Source organism: Phalacrocorax aristotelis, chromosome Z, assembly GCF_949628215.1.
Source record: "Phalacrocorax aristotelis chromosome Z, bGulAri2.1, whole genome shotgun sequence".
NCBI lineage: Eukaryota > Metazoa > Chordata > Aves > Suliformes > Phalacrocoracidae > Phalacrocorax > Phalacrocorax aristotelis.
The window spans coordinates 55035725-55062450 of record NC_134311.1 but is presented as its reverse complement, the minus strand read 5'-3'; the positions used below and the strand labels follow the sequence as shown (position 1 = coordinate 55062450).

Here is a 26726-nt window from a genome sequence, read left to right as displayed (position 1 = left end):
ATGACGAAATCATTCATGCCAGTTTTTACCATGTCAATACACTCTTCATTCTCATCTTTGATGTGATGCATGTAAATCCAAATAACTCACTATCGTGTATCCATCTTCCCGGCCAGCTTCTTAACACTCATATTTTATTGAGTATCTCACCTTTACTAGCTGAAAAGAATAAAGTATTACCAACAAGATTTCTGGAGTAATTTGGTAATATGCACAGCAATTGCTATAATTGTATACGGATATCACTAAGTCAAAGCAAAACAGCAATTTGTCCACAGTTGCAACAATTATGCATAATTGATACATAATTTAAGATGACCTTTAGTGCCTTGGTGTGTTTTCCACACGTTTTCCATAGCAGTGGGTGACAAATAAGATTTGGCAAGTACTAAAAATGCTGATTTTATCATCAAGTTCACTGGGAGCAGGAGCCACTACAATGATTTGCAGTTTGCAGTCTGTGCAACTGTCGACACCCCATTTTCCACCATGTTTCCGTACCTGTAGCCTCGCAGTGGCCCGCTTGCAGCCCAGCTTCGCACTGATGGGGGCCATGGGAGCAGCAAGGGAGCAGGGGCCGGGAGCCGGGGAGCAGTCCCCACTGCTGCGGAGTCACAAGCAAAGCCAAGGCAGAACGGGCCCACCCGAAGAAAATGTTGCTGTGATTATCAGATGATTGCTGGGTTATGTATAAGAGTGCTACTGCAAATACTGTGGAAATATTGGCAACTAATTATTTGGTTACCTCAGACACGTTCCTACTTGAACACATGCTGAGGACATCAAGTGAAGTTAGCTGCCTATACGTGGCCACAGAAGTAAACAAATTAGGATAACCTAAGGGATTTTAGAAGACATGCAGGTCGCTGTGAGTACGCTAAGTGGTCTGTGGCTCTGCTGAATGATGTGTGCGACAGGGCCAGAAGCAGGAGCCCTGCGCCAGCAAGGAGGCTGAAATCTTGGAATCTCTGCCGACAGCGCAGAGATGGCACCGCCACCCCAAGAAGGCAGGGGCTAGGCGTGCTGAGGGGCGCTGAATTTAACTTGTACCGCCAGCCGCTCCAATCTCACCCACACTGGGGGGCCTCTGCCACCCGAGGCGAGGCGGAGCGCACCGCCACCGGGCTCAGATCTCCACAAAATGGCGGCCTCCGCTGACGGGAGCGGCGCGGCGTGGTGTGGCGCGGCGCGGCGCGGTGGCGGGAAAGGCGGCTGCCGGCAGCGCCCGGGGAAGGGGAGTGGCGGCGGCGGCGCCGCCATGGGGGAGCGGGGCGGTGGATGGGAGAGCGATAGCGACGAGACGGTGGTGGAGGGCTCTGTGACCGAGAGCGATCTGGAGGAAGAGGAGTTCCGCAGGCGGCGGTGGTAACGAGACTCTGCTTGAGCTGCGCGCACCCCTGCGAGCGTGGCGGCCGCTGTGGCGCCGGGAGAAGGGAGGGGCCGCCCGTGAGGGGAGGAGAGGAGAGGCGGGCCGCTGGCGGCGGCCTGCTTGACTCTGGGCTCGGTCTCAGGAGGGCGGTGTCCACACGCGGGAACCGTCGTCCCCACCCCCCCGCGTCTGATCTCCCGCAGATTATTTCACAAATGTGTATTTTCAGGGTTTTTTATCTTTTTTTTTCTCTGTTGAGGCCAGCGTTGCATGCCGTTAGACTCAGTAGCTCTCAGCTCTGCAAATGGACCCGTTTATTTTACATGCATGCTGTGGGCCTCTGGGGCCATGCCTCTGGACCCTCCTGAATAACATCTTAGTGGAAGTGAAACACAGCAGAGCCCAACTCAGAAAAAAATAAAACACTATTAAATATGGTTGCTCCTGATGTTACCTCTCTGCAACTTTACCTTGATACCGTTTGCGTGTCATTATCTCTTGCATCCTTTAAGACATGGCAAAGATTAAAACCATGAAGCAGCTGCACTTCTTTGTACTGGGTTTGTGGCCCAGTATCACTTGGAAACATGTAAAGCGGTGATGTACCTGCCTACCTAGGCTTTCTGTACAGAGTATCAGGTACATGCTCACCATTTGGGGGTCCTTTGCTGTTGGTGTCAGCATTAGAGGTGCACTCGCCCAGTGAGCGGTTAGCAGTGTCCCAGCAGTGGAGGCTAAGATGGGAGCCCTCGGCTGCCCTCAACTGCCCTTTGAGTTTATAGGAGTGAAAAAGAAGAACACGCAACCGCTTAACGGCCTTTTACCTTTTTTTTTTTTTAATTATTTTACAAAGGTTACTTTTTCTTGATAAGGACGTGGCTTTGACGACGGAAATAATTGCTGAAGGTAGAACAGATTCTTTTTTACATCTGTGTTAGTTTTTTCTATAAACTGTTGCTGCGGATGTTGTCAGCATCCATGTTATTAAAACATGTGTTGCATGAAGTTCATTCTGTGAACTGTATGTGCTCTCTTATATCTACAGTTTTAGCTCGTATATTAGAAGAATGTTCAGCACATTTTTAATATTGGCAAAATAGGTTTGCTCTTAGTTTCTCCATTCTTCTTAGGTACTATCACTGAGAATGCCTGGCTTGGGAAGTGTTTGAACTATATGTAGAGATATCTGTTTTTATTTAGATAAGTGTATTGTGTTTGAGTGGAATAAAATAAATCTATACACATAGTAGTCATATAAATGGAATCTATACACATAATGGTCATATGTAACTATAGTTGCATATAGTATTTTAAAAATAATCTATTCTTTTCAAATTGAACATACAGAATTTGGGTAGGGATATTTAAGTGCATTATTTTAAGTTTATTGTTAAATTACTTTAAACATAAATGCATGCACACTCATTTAAAGCTTTAAAATCTGCCCTAATGACTCCCTTAGAATAGGTTGCGTGAGCAAGCATGTTGTAGTTACATAATAGTTTTACTGATACATCCTTGGCATTTTTATATGATCCACTTGATTTGCATCCTATATGTTTTATTACACCAATGCAGAGTCTGCCTGTTCTTTAAGTGACACAAGATGTTCTCATGTTCTTCCAGACTTTTTTTTTGTCTTTTTGCCAATTTGAAGACCTTAGTGGAGTACTCTTTTTTTATCAACCTTCTCTGAGTTAATATAAATCTTACCTACAGCCCACTGAAATCTGCAGAAGCTTTTCCTATGGCTGTGATTTCCTGATGCTGAACCTTTCATAGTTGCTCAATAGTTTTGTCAGGGGAAGGAAGCATAAGCCCATTTTAAGCTTATGTGTGGTTATGCACTAGAATTAAAACCTGGCGACATTCCCTGTACATGGTTTAAGGCATGTGTATTTGACTCATTGTTCAGCTTGTGGAGTGGGGATTTATCTGAGGGTTGGGTGGGGTTTTTTGGTATCTGTAAATTTAATAGATTATGGTATTTTTAACATTCTACCTGCAGCATTTTATATTCAGTGAATTGGAATTAGTATTTCATTATTCATGTATTTGTGCATACTTGTATAGTAGCAATTTGCTGATGAGATACATAACATAAAGATTAATTTGATGGCTATTATATTAATGTCAGTAACATTTTAGTTTTGAAACCTAAGGGTCCAGCCTTAGGGTTTCTCTCCTTTTTTGTTTTCCAGAGAGAAATCTTCCTTTGCCTAGTTATTAAAGAAATTATTCCATATAGGAGTAAAAGTATTTTTAGTCAAATGGATCAGGCAGCTTGCCAAAATTGCAGTTGTTAATTAAAAAAATAAGAAGAAAGAGTTAATCTCCAATACAAACTCAGGGAGGGTTCTGGAACACCAAGTAAAATAAATTTTCCTTTCTGACCTTTCCTACATTGTAGTTTGAAAATCTAGTTAGATAGGCTGTTTAACCACTTAGGTCCGTTGTATATCAGAAGCTTTGATACATATACCTCAACTGCAGAGTTATGTAGAAATTTATGGAGTTATGGAGAGTTATGTAGAAATTAAGGCAATCAAAACTACCTCTAATTACTGTATTTTCTTCTGTTTTGTGGTTTGTTTGTTTTTTGGTTTGTTTTTTTTTTTTTTTTTCCCTAGGAGCTGCCTCTCCAGAAATCTGTTTTATACAGGAATTTTCTGACCACATATGTAGTCAGGAGGAAACACCGATAAATCCAGTAGGTATAGAAATGATGTGTCTCGTGCTACACATATCTAACTATAAATTATTAATAAACTCACTGGGCCTCACATTCTTTATGTGCAAAAGAGCCTGGTAGCTTGCAGCTGAAATGAATTTTATGGCAAGACAGTTGTCATATGTGAAGCGCATTCTCTCCAGGAATGTATCAAATTCTCTTCCCTGGTATTCCATGAGGGTATAACCTTTCAAATTTGAGGAACAAACCCATGACAAAGATGAAGAAGTTGTGGTGCACAAACTTTTTAGTATGTTCCCTTCAGGACCTGAAAGATAGCCATCTTGGTTAACCATGCCAGAATACACCCTCAGTTACTCATTATGAAGATTATCTGTGATCCAACAGGTAGACAATTGTTTCTTTAAAAAATAAAGAGATAATAATCTGAAATGCAGAATAAATGTATGCTTGCGTGATGATGGGGTAATTATTCTAGTCTATGGATAATTCTGCATTTCCTAATCTACTAATTAGCCCACTTTTTAATATATTGGCCACAGTTGGTAGCTAGCCCATAAACTTCTGTTCAGTTGAGCAATCAGCTTTCCACCTGCATATAGCATGCTCATGAAACAACTAGAAGCAAAGAGGTTTCTAGACTTTGTCTAAGATTGTTTTAAAGCCTGTGTCTGTTACACTGTCTTTAGCGCTGTGGACTCACCAGTCCAAAGACCACTATCTATGTATCCTTATTCCAGTATCAGAGGGTTTTTTAAAAGAACTAAAGTGTTTCCTAGATGACAAAAACTTCATTGAAAAAAGACCCTTCTTCTACTGAAGGGAACATTTTTACAGAGCATTAGAGAATTGCAAATAAATTTCTCTCAAGTGACAGTGTGGGAAACAGTGAACAAAACCAAAAAGATGCTGTTATTTCAAAGGCTGTTCTCCATAAGTTTATTTTGCTGCTTGCATGTCCTAGGGTTGTCTTGACTGAAATTTATCACGGTTGTCTAAGGACTGAGGGAATGAGGGAAGTGCCCATTTACTCTCTCCCTTTCTCCCCTGGGAGCCTATCTGACTATCTGCTGCCTAACCTAAGTCTTTGGGTTCATGGCTCTCACCAGAACAGCCAGTCTGCAGGCCCAGAAAGGGATTCTTCCAAGTCTAAGGATGAATACCCTGTTCACAAAAGGAGAAGTCAGAAAAGCAAAGAAACCTAGTACTTTTCACCAATAGTTTGGGTAACTCTTTTTCTTTTCTTGCCCAGTTTGGTGAAGCACACCTAAAGTTGTTAGGTGGCACTCCCAGCTTTGCTCTTTTTTTGGAACATGTCCAGAGTCCCCTCAGATAGTTGGCTGTATAAATAAGTGCTCAAATGAGAAAAAACAGCTGAGTTTTGCAGGAATTTCCATACTGAAAGGAAGAGAGCACAAGCACAAGAAATGGCTGTTCCCAGTACTTGCAGTCAGTGGCCATAAATACTACTTGTGTAACTTTTATGATTTAAGACCTCTCAACCAATCAGCAATACACTGATCTTGCTTGGAACCTAATTTTGTAGCAGGCAAAATAACTCCTCCTTCTTCTGAGATATAATGGTAGTTTGTTGAGTTTTAAGCATCTCTCTGAGCAACGTTAGCCAGTCAAAGAGGCTTTAGTAGTTGTTCTGCTTATACTCCTGGCCTTGACTGGTCTCTGGATAATGTTCTATGTAAATTCCCATGCTGATTTGTACAAAGGGTGTATATAGCAGAGGCAATAACTTCCTGCCAACTATTCAATTTCCACATTTTGGAACTACATCAGTGAATGATTGTGGTAGAAACCATTTCTGAAGGATCTGTTCTGTTCCAAGGAGCCTTTTAGCAATCCTTCCTACTGGGCAATCTCCACCTGTGGCTCTTCAGGTCATTGCTAAAATGGTTGTTCTAATACCTTGTGCAAGCTAAATAAGTCATCACTTGCTGTCCACACCAAGATGTTCTTTCCCAGAGTTTTCCTAGTGCTGTGAATGTTCTTGACTGTGTGTCAATGATTTGTTTAAAATTGCAGTCAGTATGCCGATAGTCCACTAGTAATCCAGTCTTCAGCTTATTTGGAAGAGAACCGTTCTGCAGTTCACTTTCCCAACTTAATCATTCCTAGATTGCCTTAGACTTTACATAAAGATTCCTTTTTCCATATCAGAGGAGATCTCTCCCTTGTGTACAGTCAGAGGCACAAAAACTGGATCCAAGCTCCTTTTACTAAAGAGTTTGAATTTGGCTCCTGTTCTGACTTTAGGTCTTTCCTTACCCACATGCCCTTTCCTGTGTCTGTATGTGGCAGCCCTGACACTTGGAGCTTGCTGATGTGCAGGTCTTGTCAGTGAAGTTCCTTAATTCTTCCGTTTCCAGGGATATTGAGAGTTGTATACTACACTCCACAGTCTCTGGAACAGCAACCTGTCTTATTTAATGAAAAGAGGGAATTGTTGAAATAAAAATACCTTGTGTTTTGGTCTTTTGATGTATAACACCTGAAGTTTAAAGCAATCATATCTTACTTGCATAAGTATGCTTTCCTTCTGGGTGAGTGTTGTCTTTCATAGTCTTGATTTATTTTTCAACATTTTTGTCAAATAGCACAAATAAAAAATGTAAGTGGAATGACTTTTGTAACTTATTAGTAACATATGTAAAGATAGGATTGAAAAATTCTGTTTCCCAACTCAGTTATGGAAGGAAAGAGGTAAGCATGTAATAAAGCTGAGAAAGTAAATAATGAAGTACTTTGTTTATTAAGCTGTTGATTTTTTTTTTCATTCAGATACCTCAAGAGGCGTACACAACTGACCAGTCTCAGTCTCTACTGCAGTGAGTATAATATATCACACAGGAATTCCAGTCAGGCATACTGTCATTGAACAATGCCATTATACCTCCATTTGTATGTTATTTTATTTTCAGTGTTCTGTTGTGAAGCAGTTTTCTGATTTGCTTAGTGAAGGATCAATATTTATGTTGGAGGTAGTTCTCTGTCTGGGGTGGGTCAAACTGTACCTGTATTTGTTTTCGTTGATGATATTACCTTTAATGGTATAAGGGCATAAGCAACAGGTGTGACAGTAAACTGCTCAGGGAAAACCATTAGACAGAAACAAAAATTTGTAATGAATAATATTAGACCTTTTGTTCTTAAAAGCTATAGAAGGATTTCAGTAGAAGATGAATTTATAACAGAAGTACAGAAAGAAGTCATAAAAGTAGGAAGGGCCATTTTTTGACTTAGAGAATGAATGTACAAACATAGCTAGCTCCACTTAGGAAATCTGGAAGTCTTGGTTACTGCAAGTCCTTGTAAAGAGAAATATGTATGCCTCTAAAATACCTACAGTTGTTTCCACAAGTAAGTACAAAATGGCATAAATAAACTCTAAGTACTCTAGAAATTTTCTTAAGCTAAGGAGATTACAATTCTTTCTGAATAAAAACTTTTTGTTGTTATTATTTAATTCTAGGGGTTGGATAAAGTGTCAGTCACTTACTGAAAATATTTCTAAGCCTGGTTTTCCACTAAATGCTGCAGTAGAGGGACAGCAAAATAATTCTGTAGGTATGTTGTATTTTGTACAAAACTGAAAGTTGCCCTAGCTGTGCTCTGGCACAACATTTGAGAAGCTGAAGATGAGTATCCATGTAGGTTTATTTAGAATCTGACTATTTGTGGCCCTGACAAAAGCATAAGATAAGCATGGATGTAACAGTCATTGGGGGTTCCTACATGCTTCTTACTAACGTATCCAAGAATCAAAGGCATTTGTAGGAAAGGAAAAACAAAAATGCTATTGCTCATCCCCCAGAACTGTCTGTCACCTGCTGCTACTTGAGTTGTACTTCTGTCTGTGCTCCCATGAGTGCAGGACTGCCCCATGTGTTTTGCTGTCTCCCTGTGAACTAGTTTTTGCTAACCCAGTAGAAAACTATTCACTTTATTTCTGATTAGGAAATTCCCAGGGAGTCACATGAATGTCAAAACACGATGATGGGAGCAAGGGGGTTGGGACCAGCCCTTTTTAGAGGCAGTAAATTATTGGATTGTTTTAGCTGTATTGTCTAATTGCATTGTAATTATAGAGGGCAGGGGATAAGTCTCATCCTGTGCAATGGGCAGCAGTTCTATCTGCTGATAGTCTTTGGAAACATAGGCCTCTAAACCACAGAGAAGAAATGTGACGAAATGGCCCTGGAATATAAATTGGTGACTAACAGAGCCTAACTAGAAACCTTACTGTCAGTTCCACTTAGGGAATATGACTATAGTAATTTTCAAGGTTTGAAACTTTGACTTTAATCAGGAAATGAGGCCATTTTATTAGAGATGATGAGAACTTTTGAATTGGAAAATACAACTGAAATATTTGTTTACTCTCCTAAATTTAGATATCAGATTGAATGGACTTCAGGAAGATTCAGAAGAAAAGGTTAGTGTATTTTTACAACAGAATGTATATAAAATATCATTTAATTTCGTTAGCATTAGAGAATATTTTACTGAAAAATACCTGTTTCTTTCATGTTAAAAAGCAGGCACATACCTGTTGAAACTGACACTGAGTGCAGTAGGAGAAAACAGCTTAAGAACTTACCTTTATTTTCTGCTTTCTGGGTAGGCACCGCAGTTATTAGGCTAGTAGGGCAAAAGGGTAGAAGCACTGCAGTAACAGTGAAGTAGGAAAGACATCACCATGACACAGAATCTATAAGGGCTGTTACTCAAGTAATGAAGACTTTCAGTAGCTTAAAACATGTTTTCCACCAATGAAAGTTATGGGAGAGGCATTAGGAAGGTCTCTGGGGAGGAACAGAGTATCTGTAACTGTCCTTCTGTCTGGGAGTAATGACTGACTTGTGGCCAAAAATAGGTAGTACCAGGCTCTTTGATACACCTCTTTGGTAATCCTAAAGCTGCTCATGAGTGACAGGTTTCACTGCTGATGAGGTAAAAGTGAGGGAACAGCTTTGGAGCTACCTTTCCCCGCATTTGTCAGCTCCCTTCTCAGCAACACTGAGTCAGGGATGAGTCCACTCCACTGTGAGCCTATCTACTTGGGAGTTGCAAGATACTGCCCGTTTTCTTTGCCATTTGTTTCTGCTGCTTCCTTTAGGCCAACACTAGCACTTCTTTGACCCCCAGCATGAAGCAAGTTTTGGGGAACAACTGTCAGAAAGCATTCGATTTTTCTTTTTAGTTGGCTTATTTTCAGCCAGCTTATCCTTTCAGTCCAGCTCCACAAAAGATTAGGTAAGCGCCAGTGCAGTACAAGAAAGGATGTGGAAGTGCACAGCTGAAGGCAAGTGGAAGGACAGGGACTGTACCAACACTAATTTAGATAAGCTCAATGCAATCTGAATGTCACAAGTGTAGCTCACAATAATACTGATTATTTTAGTAATTATCTGCTTGCAAACACTGCTTTTGTGTGTGAAAAAAAGAAAACCTTGGAGGGAAGAAGGATGGCTTCCAGAAGAAACAGTAGCAAAAATTCAACAATATGAATATTGAATGTGAACCAACCAACCCAGAAATATCTTGAGGAAGAGTTGAATGTTCTGCAACCACTGGCATATTCAGCAGTAAATGTTCCCTCAATTCCTCTCCACGTCCCCTCTCCCCTTGTTCCTTCCAGCACTCCATCCATTCTTGGTTTGCTGTCAGTGAAGTCCAAGAAGCAGTGAAGTACTTTAGCAGATTTCTCTCCATATGCAGACGAAGTGCTGGCATAATTTCATCAAGGTTTTTTGGCCTTTGCCTCTGTATCAGTCTTTATGCTATCATCAGCAACCCCAATATTACTTATGTCTGCTCTGCTACCTCTGCATTGTTATCTCCTTCATTTACCTCTCTGAGGCACGACGCCCCCTTCATGCTTTTTGTTTTCTAGTGGCAATTCATCCATGACTGTTTCATTGCTTTCAGGTCTATGTATGCTAGACAAAGAAAGTGTCATTGAAATTTGCTCTGTTGCTGTTTCTGCAGCAAAAAGTAACTGCTATTACTAACTCCTATTGCGATGTCATGGACAAATTTGAGGATTTCTGCATCGCTAGTGACATCAACTGCATGGGTCCTACAGAAACGAGAGGATCTTACTGGGTACATGTAATGCTTGCTGCCATCTGCAGCTTCTTAGGAAAACTCACAGTAACTTGCAGCAGGATTCCAGTTCCAGTCTTTCTTCTCTGGCATTCCAGGGTGGAGCGATTTACAGCAATATGCTGTGTAATTATCTGCTGAAATAACCTGCTTAATGCAGGGACTGTAGCATTATGACTGTTTCATCTAGTCCCATAGGTTTGTATCTATAAATAAAAAGTTAGAATTCCATATAAATCACTTTTTACTTTCCGTTTTTTTCAGGGAGCCTGATTAAAGTTAATATTGGGGAAAAAACAGTACTTGCTAAAATTCACCTAAGACAAATTTGAGACCAGTATGGCAAATTTTTCATGTCTTATAGGCAATACAATTGATTACATGGTCAGCTATCCCTTATCTCAGAACAAAGGAAAAAATGAAACCCCCATGGCTATTCCTTTTTGAAAAATAGGCTTCTGTGTACGGATTTGAAGAAGGGGCAGGACAGACACCTTGACAACCAGCAGAGAGTCACTGGGCATGTTAGTTTTTTATATCTATTCCTGAAAATACAAGAGAAATTCATTAATTAGCATAATATCTGCATAGAAGTCCTGACATCATAAAACAAGTCTTGCTGGGTTTTCTTGATTTTGGTGATGTAATACCTCTGATTTCTGTTGTGGTTAATCTGTTAGTAGTGGGGCCAGTACTGTTCAACATCTTCATTAATGGCCTGGAAAATGGAACAGAATGCACCCTCAGCAAGGTAGGAGTGACTGATGCACCAGACAGTTGTGTTGCCATTCAAGGGGACGTGGACGGGTTGGGAACTGGGCAGAGAGGAATCTCATGAAGTTCAACAAGGGACATGAAAAGTCCTGCATCTGGGGAGGAATAACCTGAAACACAGTACACGCTGCGGACCAACTGGCTGGAAAGTAGATCTGCAGAGAAGGACCTGGAGATCCTGGTGGACAATAAACTGGCCGGAAGCCAGTGGTACACCTTTGATGCAAAGAAGGAGAACAGTATTCTGGGCTACATTAGGAAGAGTGTGCCAGCAAGTCAAGGGAGGTGATCTACTCAGAACTGGTAAGGCTACCTCTAGAAGATTGTGTCTGGTTCTTGGTCCTCAGTGCAAGAAAGACATCGACACGCTGGAGTGAGTCCACAAGCACAAGGCCACAAAGATGGTTAAAGGACTGGTGCATCTAGGTCTGTAAGGCCTTTGACATGGCCCCCCACAGCATCCTTCTCTCTAAATTGGTGAGATATGGATTTGGTGGCTGGACTGTTTGGTGGATAAGGAGCTGGCTGGATGGTCACATCCAGAGGGTAGTGGTCAAAGGCTCAATGTCTGGATGAAGGTCAGTGATGAGTGGTGTCATCAGGCATCCGTACTGGGACCAGTGCTGTTTAATAGCTTCATCAGTGACATAGACGGTGGGATCGAATGCACTCTCAGCATGTTTGCAGAGGACACCAACCTGAGTGGAGTGGTTGACATGCCTAAGGGACAGGATGCCATCCAGAGGGACCTGGACAAGCTGGAGAGGTGGGCCTGTGAGAACCTCATGAGGTTCAATAAGGCCAAGTGCAAGGTCCTGAACCTGGGTCGGGGCAACCCCCAGTATCAGTGCGGGCAAGTGGGTGAAGAGATTCACAGTGGCCTGCGGAGAAGGGCTTGGGGGTACTGGTGGATGCAAACCTGGACATGAGCCAACAATGTGTACTCAGAGCCAGAAACCCAACCATATCCTGGACTGCACCAAAAGATGTGGCCAGCAGGTTGAGGGAGGTGATTCTGCCACTCTGTTCTTCTCTGGTGAGGCCCCACCTGCAGTGCTGCGTCCAGGTCTGGAGTTGTCAACACAGGAAAGACATGGACCTGTTGGAGCAGGTCCAGAGGAGGGCCACAAAAATGATCCGAGGGCTGGAGCACCTCTCCTACAAGGACAGGCTGAGTTGGAGTTGTTCAGCCTGGAGAAGAGAAGTCTCCAGGAAGACATTATTGCAGCCTTTCAGTACTTAAAGGGAGCTTATAAGAAAGATGGGGACAAACTTTTTAGCAGGGCCTGTTGTGATACAACAAGGGGCATTGGTTTAAAACTACAAGACGGTAGATTCAGTCTAGAAACAAGGAATGAATTTTTTACAATGAGGGTGGTGAAACACTGGCACAGGTTTCCCAGAGAGGTGATAGATGCCCCATCCCTGGAAACATTCAAGGTGAGGTTGGATGGGACTCTGAGAAGCCTGACCTTAATTGATGATGTCCCTGCTCATTGCAGGGGGGTTGGACTAGATGACCTTAAAGGTCCCTTCCAACCCAAACTACTGTATGATTCTATGATCTTTTGTATGAGGATAGGCCAAGAGAGCTAGGGCTGTTCAGCCTGGAGAGGAGAAGGCTCAGGGAGTGATCTTAACAATGTGTATGAACACAGAATCACAGAATGGTAGGAGTTGGAAAGGACCTCTGGAGATCAACTTGTCCAACCCACCTGCTTGGGTAGGTACACCTACAGCAGGGTGCAGAGGACCATGTCTAGGCAGGTTTTGAATATTTCCAGAGAAGCAGACTCCATAACCTCTCTAGGCACCCTGTGCCAGTGCTCTGTCACCCTCAAAGTAAAGAACTTTTTCCTCATATTCAGGTGCAACTTCCTGTTTTCCAGTTTGTCCCATTGCCCCTTGTCCTGTCGTTGGGCATCACTGAAAAGACTCTTGCCCCATTCTCTTGTCACCCACCCTTTAGATATTTATAAGCATTGGTAAGATCCCCGCTCAGTCTTCTCCAGGCTGAACAAACCCAGGTCTCTCAGCCTTTCCTCATATGAGAGATAACAGCTGAGAGGAAGGAATGAAGATGAGGGATCCAGGCTTCTCAGTAGTGCCCACTAATAGGACAAGAGGCAGTGGGCACAAATTAAAAAGAAGGAAATCCCAGCTGAACACAATAAAGACTTTTTAACTGTGAGAGTGGTCAGGCACTGGAACAGGTTGCCCAGAATGGTTGTGCATTCTCCGTCTGTGGAGATACTCAGAACCTGACTGGACGTGGTCTTGGGCAACCTACTACAGCTGACATTGCTTGAGGGCTAGATGATCTCAAGAGGTCCCTTCCAACCTCAACTGTTCTGTGATTCTCTGTGTGTCCCACATGTCCCAGTATATGGCAGTAATCTTGAGCTCAGCATTCTCACGGAAGCTGATAGCTTGATCCTTTTGAAGCCTCAACTCTTTTATAGGGATTCTCTCACATGTATGTTTTGAAAAGCTGAACTTGTCTGCTGTTTGACTCAGACCTAGCAGGTATATGAGTCCACTTAACATTTCCACTCCACCCTAATTATTTATACTTAAGTATTAGTCAGTCCAGTTCTATCTTGTAATATTTGCAAGCCACAGACTGTGATACCAAATAGCCGCCAATTTCTCGGTAACTTTTGAATTGTTCTCAAACACATGGAAGAAAAATCCTTGCATGTCAAGATTCACGAAGGTGATGTGAATGCACTGCCATCTGCTGGAACTGACAGGTCAGATGTAAGCTTGCTCACGTAGTGCACAGGGAGGGGCAGGCATCTAAGGCTTGGCTAAGCCTGGCTGGCTCACTAGCCTTTGGTGCAGTGAGTTTATTAGCCCACAGTTTTTATATCCACGGTCAAGTAAGTTGATTTTCTTAGATGATATATCTGCTTGACTTCCCTGTCCATCTCCTTCCTCTGGTGTGAGGTTCTGAATCAGCTGAAGTGGGATTTCACTGTGGCCATGCTTACCTGTTACCCGGTGTGTGCTTACTGGGTAGGATGGGGAGACAAGAGATTCTGGGCTGATGCTAGAAGCTCAGCAGGATTTGTGCCTGGATTAAGGAGCACCTTGACTTGGATTTGTACTGGGAATAATTGACACATGAGGACAGTGGGATTTAAATCAAGGCCTTTGAAGTAGTGTGCTCATGCTCATTGGAAGAGATCCACAGAAGCCAGGACATTGTGGGCATTCAAACCCTAAGAAGAATTAACAGCCTTATGCCAAAGAGATACCTTTTTCTCTTTGGCATTCTTGCATAGGAACCCATTTTTTAAATGAGTTGCTTGAAGCATAACTCTTCTGGTGGAGGATGGACCTGAACCTGCATTTACCACAGTGTTGATATTTCACTGCTGAGCTACTGACTGCGGGGGAATCCTGCTCTTTCTTTGAGTGAAACTTATATGTATTCAGACCATATTTACCAGACTGGGGTCCACAGGAGAGAGAACTCCCTGTTTTGGTTCAGTTTCCAGCTGGCTCAGCCTTGCGTCTTCAGCAGCTCCTCTGTTCCTTTTGAACAGACAATTGAAGGTACGGGGGTCATTAGGCACTGGGGCTTTGAGTGTACTTATGGATAAGTGGCAGCTGAGGATGGTCTTTAGGGAGGGAAATCTTTGACTTTTATTATGTTCTGCAGATTTTAATTACTTGTAGAGCAAGTTCCACAGGATTTTGCCAAGAGAAGTGAGTGCTAAAGAAATTTAGGCACCTGTAGTTGGATGGGATTTTGTGAACACTAGTCACATATAAATGTTGGATTTCAGCTGGTATTTGGGTTTTTAGGATCTTGTGAAATTAATCGTTTATGGCTGTCTGATACTTCTCCATGAATACAAATGTAAATTTCGCGTGCCCTTCAATAAATGCACCAAGCCTTTTTCTTAGGAAATTTGTGATATACATACATGCTATTTATACCACAGTTCTTCAAGTACAGAAAGTTATGCCAGTGGGTTTTTTCCCAGTTGTTTCAAGTCTGCACAAATTAGAGAAGTGGTCTAAAAAGGAACTGTAATTCAATACAGCAAACTAAGAAGTAGTCTTAAAAAGGAACAATTAGCTGCACAGGTGCAAGATAGGAAACAGCGGGCTGGGGAGTAATTTTTCAGCAAAGAGTCAGGGATTTATAATGGCTTACAAATGGAACATGAGTCAATGCTGTAAGATTTCTGCCTTTTCTGGTTTTTTTGAATGTGAGCTTTATCAAAATTATGTTACTAGTGGTTAAAGGATTCTTGCACTGCCCATTATTGCCACTTGCTGGCAGCAAGAGTCTAAAAATGTATTGAAAGAGATTTTCCTAAGATCCACTATTACTAAGCAACAGCAGTATTGTATACAAATGTTATATAGAAAAATATGTTTTAGGTGTGCTGATTTTCTGCTGCAGAAGCATTTGAAACAGAGATAGGGAAAAAAATGAAAAAGCTATTAATTGGTATAAAAATGAGTGCATCTGTTGAAAGTGGCTCAAAGTGATTAGAAAAGCAGTAGCAGTGTTACTTTTCCAAGAACAGGTACAGTTTTGTGGTTCTGTACTTAGTGTGGAAACTCAAATGTGCATCGTCCAAACATACTCTTAAGGTTCTAAACTGAAGCTTGTGAGGCACAAACATTCCATACCACTGTGGGATCCACATAAACACATAATCAAAAAGCATATACTATGTTTTACTAACTATGCTTTTTATGTTATTGTGAGTGCATTCACTTTCATTATTTCTGGGTGACAGAAATTTTTTATGCCTTTCTTTTAAAGCCCTTTAACACCCTCAGGTCATTGGCAATGGGGTAATATCTTTGACTTTTAAGAGATTTAGTCGCTGTTACTGTGGATTTTCACTGCTAGGGAAGTCAGCAGCTGAAGTGCTCTATTTTTGAAACTGAGACCTCAGTCTAACTATTGTTAAGAAATTGCATGAGTTCTTAGGGAAGGGTTCGAGCCTTGTAGCTTATGCAAAAATTGCAAATAAAACATATGTATATATACGGATGACTTCTAAAGTGAATGTAAATTACATGCTTTTTAGAAAAGTTGTTCCTTTGCTTTTTGTAAACTATTTTTTTTAATGTTTAGATACCACAGGGATTAAGAAATGAAGATCTCTCTCCAGAAGTAAGCATGTCTCTGGGTGCCCTTCTGGAGGATATAATAATGGTTCCAAAGGAACAGACAACACAAGATATATTTCCGCATGTTTTAGAAGACTGCCAGAGAACCTGCATGGCCATTATTGACACAGACAGCAAAGAACATTCCCCTAATAATGATACAGATCTTTCACTGACACCCCCAGGGAAGATTTTCATGGAAGCATTCACCAAACAGAGTATGGAGACTGGTGAATTTGAAATGAGTGATTTGCTGAGATCCCTCAGTGATTCTGAGAGTCTTAAAATGAAAAACTTGTTGCCTAACAAGTTAAAGTGTCAGGGTCATTCCTTTTGCAGTGATCCATCAGCAGATGAGAGCAGTGATGCCCTGCCACTACAGCTTGTGACAGCTGTGAATGCCTTGTCAGGATCTGTAGTACAACCTGACACTCCTATAGTACCAAATAAGAAACTCCTTAACACCGAGGGAGAGCAGTTAAATTCAGAACCCAGTATTCCCCAGTTAGATAATGACTGTACCCAAATAATAAATGTGATTGAGCCTCAACTTGCTACAGTTCAGGTGGAAGAAATAAAAGCCTTAACAGGACCTAACTTGCAGAGGACAACAAATGAGCAAGTATGTACACAATTTAGTTAATATTTGAAAATTTATGTTTATCATAAAATATTTTATAGAATAGCCACATTACTTGGAGATATGAATCTTAGTAAACTGGCATCAATAATTTACAAGTTTAATACATTTCTGTTGTTTTTGTTTTAAAGGTGAAGTAGTGTTTTTCTGTTTTGATATATCCATGTTATGAAAGTGGCTGAATTTGCTGGGATGGGAAGTCCTACCAAAGTTAGTTCCGTGACTGACATGGAAATCTATAATCAGCATGGGAGTTTCAAAAACTCCTGGTCCCCTTATACATCATTTATGTCTTGCATTCTCTCCAAGGAAAGTTCCAGAACACTATTCTGTTATTTCATTGTAGCACACTGGCATATACCAGCCAGTTCCAATTCTGGGTTTCTGCCCCATCTGTTTCTGGATTTTCCCCAAACTATAATACACTCTTCTCTGCTATCATAATTCTTATTGCTAAAGCATACAAATACTTTACAAGTATTACAAAAGAAATCATATCTATGCCTTTCCTGTAGACTATAAAGATTACTTACAGTGATTTTTTTACACTTATATTTAGAATTGCATTTATTTTGTTTAGTTCCGCCTATGGGAGACTTACTGAAAATATTGAGGCATGGTTTTATGTTCATGTCCTCCCCTGCAGAAGCCAGTATGTAGGTGTACAATATGTGATCCTTCCTATTTCCTTCTCTGACCCTGTGCTGTTCTCTCCACAATGTTATGTCCTGTAAAGGTGATCTGGAAGGGGTCATTTGGATTCAACAACATGAACACAAAAATCTGGAGAGGAACATGAAGGGAAAGCAAACTGTAGTCTCTTCCTGTTTAGGTTATAACAGGAGAGAGAGAAGAACGCATAGGAGGCGTATGTTTATGCTAGAGAGTGTAGTATACATCCCTTGTAAACTGGGAATCAGATGCTGTCCTCTGTGTTGCCTTTGAATAATCTGGAGATGCAAATCAATGATGAGTCACATATAGCTAGCTGTTTAAGGTGGTTTTACACCCACTTTGCTTCCCCATGGTGGCCTAAAGCGTCCGAAGACTATGAGTCAATTCCATCTTTTGCTGGTGGCATTAACTGATTATAACAGTACATAATAAAATGTGCCACAAATGTAGCAAATTTCAAGGTGCCAAGAAGTCTCTAGGCTAATTGTCTCGGAACCATGGCAACTTACAAAGCTCTTTCAGTGAGGTGGTGATTTCTGAAATTTGTAGCACAGCTGTGTGAAACTTAATGATAGTTTTAGTCAATATTGCAGTTAAGATTGTGAAGCAGGGTCCTGTGGGAATAGAGATCTATAACCTTTTGTCAATTAATAATTGAGTTTAGCTTCTTTTGCTGTTCTTGAAGGCAGAAAGTAGAGAGGCAATTTAATGAGGAAAAAATCCCAGTTAATTTTTTAGTAACTGTTGCGTTCTAACAGTACATTGTTCATCTTGGTCTTTCCTCATCATTCTTTCTTCAGAGTATCCTTGTTGTGGTGAAACAAAAGAGGAGAGCCTGTACTGTTCTGTAGATTCAATCAGAATGCTGGATAGCTCATTTATTTTAATATGTAGTCCCTTATAAAGAAAGTGTCTTCTTCTAATTCTTTGAAATCTTTTCATATTCTTCACTAACCCTCCTCCCATAAAGATGTGATGAAATGGGAAGTACTGCATGACAGTTTTGTAAACGGAAATATTTCATTTTCCTTAACTGCCATGTTAACATGCATCATCTCTTGACCCAGAAGGACCACTTCTAGGAATGCAGTTCACCTCTTCAGTAGCCTCTCTGCTGAATATGTAATTTAAAAAAATTAATCAGTGAATGCTCCATTTCCATCTGTGTCACAAGAAAGGACTAACAAGATCTCTCACATCACTGTGAAAGAATTTGTATGCATGTGTCCTAAGAGCTTTCAGCACTACGTTCAAGTGTGTAATAAGCTAATGAGTACCCAGGTTTTAGCAGCTTGAGTGATACTCAGTTGCATGCCACACTCCCTTGACTAAAAGTGAATAAACTCAAGTAATTCAACTGCCACATGATGACATGTCTTTAGGGTGGGATTCCTCTCCCTTGCTGTTACAGATAAGCCTCTGGTAAATGTCATTCATTTAGGTTCCCTTTTGCACAACTCAGGATGAGGTGAATTACCATCATCTCTGAAAGTAGCTCTTCCACTTCATGATTGGTAGGGGTAATGAGGATTCCTAGTGTCATCTAGATGTCTGGCTTTTGGAAGGCTGAAGGTAAGTCAAGTGAACCTCTTCCAAGGTGGCTGTAGCTCAGGGATGGTAAGTCTTTAGAAATAACTTCTCAGTTGGGAGTTACCGAACCTCGGGTGAAATATGGTTCTTGATCTTGTGCATGTTTATAGGCTTGTGCAAGAGTGAGATAAGATAGGCTAGCTTAAGATATCTTAAACATCACTTTAGTTTTTTGGACAGGAGCTCATGTCCATAGGAAACTGAAATGAATTGGTTAAGTCATTTCATGTGTCCAACAAAACAACTTTCAGATAGTAACAACTTTTGTTTGCTGTCAGCCAGCCTAGATTTATTATATAAGTTGTGATTCTGAGTGTCCTAATTCCCTTGGCTAATTCTTCCAGGGGCACATGGTGTGGCATGCTACTTTAGGAGTGCATCTCCTATGGCAGCCTCTGTCTATTCTATCTGTAGAATTCCAGTTTTTCACTTAAGCAACCCCTCCATTGTCTGTGAGCACACATATAATTTATAAGATAATGTTATTTGAGCTCTTATATATACACAGCCCTTGTTTTAATTGTATGCTTACCAGTTGCTTGAATTTTTTTTTTTTGTCACAGCCTGTGGATGATCAGGAGAGAGAGAAGGAAGTAATTTCAGATTACTGGGGTGCCACCTCTAGTGAAAAGCAAACTGGTGAAGGAAGTTCACATTCAGTGGAGGTTGCAGCATGTGCAGAAACAGCCCAAACAACATCAGGGAAAGCGATGCAGTTAAGAGAGACCTCCTCAAAAAAGCGCAGAGATCATGTTTCCAGTCATCACCAAATACTGGAAAAGACTCAGCAGAGGGTGTTTCAGAGTGGCAGGACAACAAGAAGCAAAGCTAAGGATTTTAAGTATGACAAAATCATGCATAATATTCTTAAAATTATTTTTTAAAATTAATGTAAAAAATGCAGTGCATACAGAGTACTCATTCCTCATGTGAATGACTTTAAATGATCAAAAGGTAAAGGTTTTATTTAAAGATCTGGAAGTTAGTTTCCTTCCTGATTTACTGTTTATTCAGTACTACCTAAGTTAACCTATATACTTGTGTGCTATTACAGACATCCTTTTAAAATCAAATATATTCACATTCTTAGCTCTACTATAAACATCGATTTATGTAGAGAATATTTTTTTTGATTCTAAGCAAATCTCTTGTCAGTAAAATTCAGAAATCTACTTCTAAAGACAAGCAGGATCTAGAAGCCAACATATGCCAAGAAATAACCTGGAAAGAGGATGGAAAAGCTAAACAGAGAAGGAGCAAGAGAATCGAAAACAAACTGAGTAAGATATTCTCTGATGTTTATCATACAGATTATTTTTCTATTTGAACAACTATACTGAATCAAATATAATTCATAAACTTTCCAATATATTGTGGCATGGATTTCTTCTAAAAAGATGGTATAAACATTCCTTTTAATAATTAAAATAATTGATAATTTCCCTCACTTGTTTAAACCTACATATTAGCAACCTAACAGTTGCCTTGTTTGCATAAACTCCTTAAGAATCCTGAGAATTTTTTCAGGATGCCATTTTTGTCACAGTGTTGTGTATGAAAAAATTATGGTGTATTCTGAAAAGCAGAAGAAAAATGTTTTCATACAGAGTGAAAATGCAGATCCTGATATGCATTTACATATCCTCCTATAATCTAGTATTCTGTGTGCAGCGTCATTCTGAGGGCAGTGCCATCCTCAAGGATTGGCCTATACAAAACAGTTTATTCAATTTTGAATGCCTACTGTTGTTATCCTGTGTGTTTTAAATATAGGATTATAGGGCCTTCACTACCACAGTCACAGAGCACTCTTTGAAGTATTTTTCCTTGCAATGTTTTTGTCAGAAGGAAAGGTTGCTATTTTTCATCCTTTGAAGATGCATGCAGAGAAGTTCTTTGCCTGGCAGAGGAAGTGTGTAGGAGAATACAGAAACTCCTCACTTAAGTGCTCACTCCAGCACCTTTAAGACTGGGGTCTTAAAGGATTTCTTTTTTGTTCAAGCCCACTCAGTCTGGATTTATCTGTGCACCTACAATAATTTAAACAGCTTACAAAGTTTGGAAGTATTTTAACTTTTACAGCTACCCTATAGATCTTCAAAATATGAATATTTCTACCTCCAATAAGAAACCTTCTCTTTTGCAGGGTTTTAATTATTCCCAGTGGAAGCACCGTTTTTATGAGATTTAAAGCTGTGTGACTAACCACTCATCTATTTCAAATTGACTTAAAAGTTTCCACTCAAGAAACAAGCGGTTGACTTTTTAGCATTATTTCTGCAGAAGGAGTTGCACTGCCTATAGAGATAGCTTTGTGTTAATCCAATATAGCAAGTTTACCTCCATTTTGCATCAGACCTAACAATCAAGAGCCTGTGAGTCATCTTAGTTTGGTAATTCCCTGAAAAAACAGCCCCACAAAAATCTTCAGTTTGGATCAGCAAGCATCACTCATTTTGCACAAGGTCAGACACAAGGAAGGTGCTAGGGAAGGCAAGATAGAAGTGATAGAAAATAGGTCCTCTTGAAGTAACAAGTTAAATTGGGTTAATGTAACATAAAACTGTGCCTTGTTCTGTGTACGTCTGTGTGGTTTAATCCCTGCTGAACTACTTGGCTAGTTTAGACTAGCTTTGACTAGGGACTGCAGTACCTTAAATGATTAAGGTCTTGCAAGGCTGGACAGGTAGAGGAGAGGGACTGTCTGTGCAGTCAGCTGAGGGACGGTCCAGGGTAAACCTGTATCTATTAGATTCCAAAAATCTACACAGAGTCAAGAACTTAAGAAAGTTTGGAATTAGTCTGAGTTCACAGTATATCACCAGGCACAAAACAGCAGAGACATCAGTCTTTGTGAGTTGCAGCTCTAGGAGAACTTGTGTTTTAAGGTCATACTTAAAATGTCTATTTCTGACACCCAGGTGGAGTTTTAGGGCCAGTGAGCCACACCTGCTACAGGTTGTGGAGAGGAACAGTGTATATAGCCTGATGTCCCAAGGTTTTTCATTAGTAGATCAGTTAATGGCCTAGGCTATGCATTGTGCTTTCCTGCAGGCAATCCTTCTGTCCTTTACTTCTTCCCTCCTTCCCTCCCTGTTTTTCAGAAGAGGCAGTAGTCAGGATGCTCTTCTCCACAGTATGTTGGAGTGCAGGGATGGCACTACTGGTGGAGTACAGAACAGCTGATTTATGTGTTGGAAATAATTTCACCCAGGCTGAAAACTGTAATGAGTGCATAATGGGAGATAGCATTTGTTTTGTAAAATAATAAACTAAAAATTAAATACAGTATCTTTCACATTTTATTTTTTATATTTAGGCCTCCTATTCCCAAGCATCAGTTCACCTTTCATCATTGCAGAAATGACTGAGCTGGTTGTGAAGTAATGGGAAAAAGTAATATGAGGAATCTAATCTCATTCACTATCCTAGTGTAAATACTCCTTGCCCATGAAACAGAGGTTTCAAAACATAAATGAGTACAGAAGAATTGCAGATAAATTTGACTTTCAATAAAAGAGAAATTATTGAATAACTGACTAGCTAATGAAATGTTCATCTTGTAATGAATTTTAGCCTAGAATAGCAGTTTTATCATCCAGTGGGAAATAATGCACTTTGCAGAAATGTCATTAGAATGGAAAAAGTCTAAACTTAACACACGTTTACAAAATCATATTCCTGTGTGTTGAATTTTAGTTGGAGCTTTGTTTTGGAGTTGACTATGGCATATTTTATTGAATGGTATTATTATTTAATCGGTAATGTGTTTTTTGAGATATTCCTTTCCACAAGATTGAATGAGCATTTTTTCTCCAGAAAGCTTATCTACTAACTGTAATGTGAAGTGAAGCCAAAATAAGAGAGGACAGATACTTTTCTGTTCAACAGTTCTTTTACATTATTTTTTAGGACAACAAGCCTTTAGCAGAAATTCTGTACGTCGTGTTTGCCCCATTTCACTTTCAGTAATCAATAGGAGGAATATTTATGGTGAGAACTTATTGCATAGAGCTGTTGCGCATCAAGATATACACCTTGTACGTAACATAATAAAAGCTGGTGGAAATGTGAATGTTCAGGATTATGCTGGTAAGTTTCCATTCTATCAAAGTACTATTTTCAAGATAAATATCTACCAATAAGTAATAAAAGTGCATATTATGAGTTTGTGCAGTAGACAAGACTGGAGGCTTGTGACTAGTCAGTAGATTATTAAAGTTTTATTGGTTTAACTTGGTAATTGTTCATGAGACAATATATAGACCTATGTATAAAAGTATATTGAAAAAGAAAATTTTGTGGAAAAAGTAAACGCTTAAATAATTACAGTGTTGCAATTAAGTTTACTTAGCCTAAATTCAACAGTCCTGTGCATGCTTATCACAAAACAGTCCCTTAACTAAATAATCAATGTAATTTTTTTAAAAGATTTTTTTTTTGGTCCATGTCAGTGGTCAACTTAAGACACCAAGTTTTAGGTTTTCCAGTATAATTTTTCAGGGCCTCTGATTTTGCCCCTTGCATCTGAAAGGAAGTTGTAACTTCATAATTTAGCACTCCTTTGATTTTCTGAAGTTGTGAATACTTGGTGTTCCACAGTTTTACTTCACCTTGGGCACCAAAAATCCAGAATGACAAATAGCAGCCAGCTGTGAACGTTTTTTATTGAAGCAATTCACCTTATCCAGCTTAATGTGTGATATGCTCTGTGAAAGTCATTGCCACACATGCAGTATCAATTTTTTGTTTAAAATGTAAGGCTGTTATTCCTTATTTTGCAGTTCCCTGTATCATCCATCGGGCTTTGATAAACTTCCGTTACAGAAAATGGGTTCACAGACAGCTGGCTCATTTGGTAGAAAAATCTGGGTCATTCTTTGAGTGATTCCATCCTGTGCAGTTGCAAGGATTTCACAACTGTTCTGTGGGAAGAAAAAAAAAATGTGTTCTGCAGCTAAAGGCTATTGCATAATGCAGGCAAATAACAGACCAAAATTAAGGTAGAAATTTTCTGTCTTCTGGACTATACTGAGAGATAGATTGGGTCAGCAGCAAATTTCAGACTTTTACGGCATAGGACTCTGGCATTTGGGCTAAGAGTGACTCGTAATATATGTTAACTTGTGCTGGAGGTAGATGAGAAAATATATTGTTGGTGGCTTTCAAAGTCACCTGCCAACAACAGAGAAATGTTGATAGTATGGGTTCAGCTGCAACCTCTGTGGGGAAGTGTACTAAAGTGTACTGGTTCCAGTTCTTGTCCTCACAGCTCCTTCCTTCTTTTTCCTTTGCATGTTTTCCCAGGCCACTGTTTCTTCATCCCCCAGACTCCAGCTCCTATATTTTGGTGCGAAAGGAGCACAACTGCACAAAATGTGTCTTAGTTGAACTCTTTGAAGAGATGAGAGACTGACCTGGTCCTACTTCTTTCTTTTTTTTAATGAGGGAGGTACAGTCAGAAAGAAGTAGAGTTGCCAGACCTGCGCCATTTTGAAATGCACTTTCACCTCACTCTCTTTGGGAATCATTGTTCTGATGGTTATATTCTGCCCCTATGCCTTTTCTCTTCTGTTAAAGCCCTCCACCAGTGATGATCCATATCTTAGCCTAGTATTTTTCGTTATTCCTGTGCTACGGTACTCTGTTCCAGTACCTTACTGAATTCTCAGGTTCTTTGGGTTTTTTTTTCTCTTTTTTATTTTCTGGACATCAGCACATGGGATATGGACAGCACAGTAGAGATACTCTTTGTGATCTCAGTTTGAGTCTTGATTAACAGTGCCTTGAGGGAGCTGAAAAACCATTGCAATGACACTTGTGTATCTCCTTGGTCTGGAGAATGCACAGTGTCCTTGGAGAATCATGTTGCTAAACTGTAATGATTATCAATTGAACATGTTGCAGGTTCAGTTTTTCAGGGGCTTATTAGTATACCAAATAGAGGATACTTTTACTGAGGGAGAAGTAGGTACTTTCCCCTAAGTCAACCTTTCTTATCCTCCCCGTAGCAGATTTCAAGCTTTTGGTCCAGAATATGGAGTTACTATATTTTCTCAAAGAAATAGGCTCTATAAAATGCAAGTAAAATGTTTTACAGGTGATACTGTTAAAAACCATTCATCCTGAAGCACTGTCAACATTAGGCATTATAGTTAAAACTTAGTTGAGTTTCAAGCATTCAGAAGCAAAGCCTAATAGTGCAAAATTTTTGGACAACCTGATGCAACATCCTGTGCCCGTAATAAACCCAATTCAATACAAATATGCAATATTCAGGGTTGGGTGGTCTATAAGAGAGCCTCAAGAGTTTCTCTTTCCAATGAAATTAAGATAATTTTGCTTAATGGGAGCAGAACAGTCTTAATAAGCCTAATTCATGTATTAATTCAGATATTGAGTGTGTGAATTAGGCCCAGACAACCTTCTGGTAATGGGAGATGATTGAAGAGTAAGGCTGTCCATCAAAATGGTCTTCTGGAGGTGATGCTGGTTTGAGAGCTGGAAGATAGGAAGTGGAAGATCCTCTGTCTTTTTCCTTAACTTTTCTTACCCTACAAAAAACTGTCATATTACGGATGTTTAAGAAGCTGATGCAAGGTTATGCTAAACCCAGTTCAGAGACTTAGATTCCATCTTTTATTTTTCCTCAACACCTCCTCCATGGAGTAGAATTGTTCTGTGGGTCATTAAGCTCGTATCTTGGTTTTTATTCCCTATATCTGGGAATGGATATGGATATAGAAATGGAGTGGAATTAAGTAAGGGTTTTTCATTGCTTTCTTTGGAAACTCGAACCCTTCTTGAAAAGTTTTAAAAAACATTTTTGTTTGGCAATAAAGGCTCCAGGTCTTTATTTTGTCTTTTCTTTCTTACTTACCCTCTTTAGCATGACTATGTAAATAAAAAATCACCATGAAAAATTATCTTGTTCTTATAACAGCGTATACATTTTATCTGGGGGAAAAATCACCAATATGTGGGAGGAATAATTTTTATTCTCTTCTTTTGTAACAGAACTGTCAAATCTAAAACTAATATTGATACAGGAGCACCTGGTTCTTAGCAAGTGCAAATTTTGACAAAAGAATGAGATCTCCCAACCCTTGTGTCTTTTTCATTAACATTTTTTCATACACTTATTGTAAAATGCATCAGTTTTTACCTTTTCAGTATATTCTCTGAAATAGTTTTCAAATAGACAGCCTAAAACTGACATAAACTTTTATAAATTATTTCACCGAAATGCAAAACACAGGTTTTTCTTTTTTGTAGGCTGGACTGCACTACATAGAGCAAGTGTGGAAGGCTTTTATGGAATAGCAAATGAGCTTTTGAAAGCAGGAGCTGATGTTAATGCTAGAGGAAAGGAACAAATAACGCCACTGCAAGATGCAGTTAAAGAATCCCATTATGAGGTATATTCCAAATTGAATACAAATTATGGTTTAGGAATAGAAATTATTGTTGTAGGGTGCAGAAGGTCACATAATATTTTTACATGTACCTGGTCTTTTCAGATTATGGGTGAATTCAGGAGCTTGTAAGTCGTTTCTGCCCAATTTCTGTTCAAACCGTTCCATGGCTTGCAAGATTTGTCCAAAAGCAAAAATTGTTTTTCTAACTGTTTGTGACAATGCTGAAGTACTGAGGAATAGATTGCTGCTACTTGCTACTACTGTCTAATACTACTTGTTTCACTTATATTATAATCATCTTGCAGA

The 26726-nt window shown here is 39.9% G+C and overlaps 2 protein-coding genes across 2 annotated transcripts; both read left to right on the top strand.

Annotated features, from left to right (window-relative positions):
* The first annotated feature begins 1250 nt into the window (after nt 1-1250).
* On the top strand, nt 1251-11244 carry LOC142050781 (uncharacterized). Its single transcript, XM_075079914.1, has 8 exons — nt 1251-1365; nt 2223-2275; nt 4000-4079; nt 6855-6901; nt 7546-7640; nt 8468-8508; nt 10065-10181; nt 11077-11244. The coding sequence occupies exons 1-8, from the start codon at nt 1259-1261 to the stop codon at nt 11242-11244; spliced, it is 708 nt and encodes a 235-aa protein (XP_074936015.1). The 5' UTR covers nt 1251-1258.
* Nucleotides 11245-16066: 4822 nt separating this feature from the next.
* On the top strand, nt 16067-18826 carry LOC142050229 (uncharacterized). Its single transcript, XM_075078671.1, has one exon. The coding sequence runs from the start codon at nt 16108-16110 to the stop codon at nt 16738-16740; it is 633 nt and encodes a 210-aa protein (XP_074934772.1). The 5' UTR covers nt 16067-16107; the 3' UTR covers nt 16741-18826.
* The last annotated feature ends 7900 nt before the right edge of the window (nt 18827-26726 follow it).

Bases quoted from the DNA above. Each gene is read 5' to 3' on its own strand.
- LOC142050781 (XM_075079914.1), top strand. From the start codon at position 1,259: ATGGGGGAGCGGGGCGGTGGATGGGAGAGCGATAGCGACGAGACGGTG. The intron at 4,080-6,854 runs GTAGGTATAGAA...TTTTTCATTCAG, and splicing joins AGGAAACACCGATAAATCCA to ATACCTCAAGAGGCGTACAC. The intron at 6,902-7,545 runs GTGAGTATAATA...ATTTAATTCTAG, and splicing joins CAGTCTCAGTCTCTACTGCA to GGGTTGGATAAAGTGTCAGT.
- LOC142050229 (XM_075078671.1), top strand. From the start codon at position 16,108: ATGTCTCTGGGTGCCCTTCTGGAGGATATAATAATGGTTCCAAAGGAA.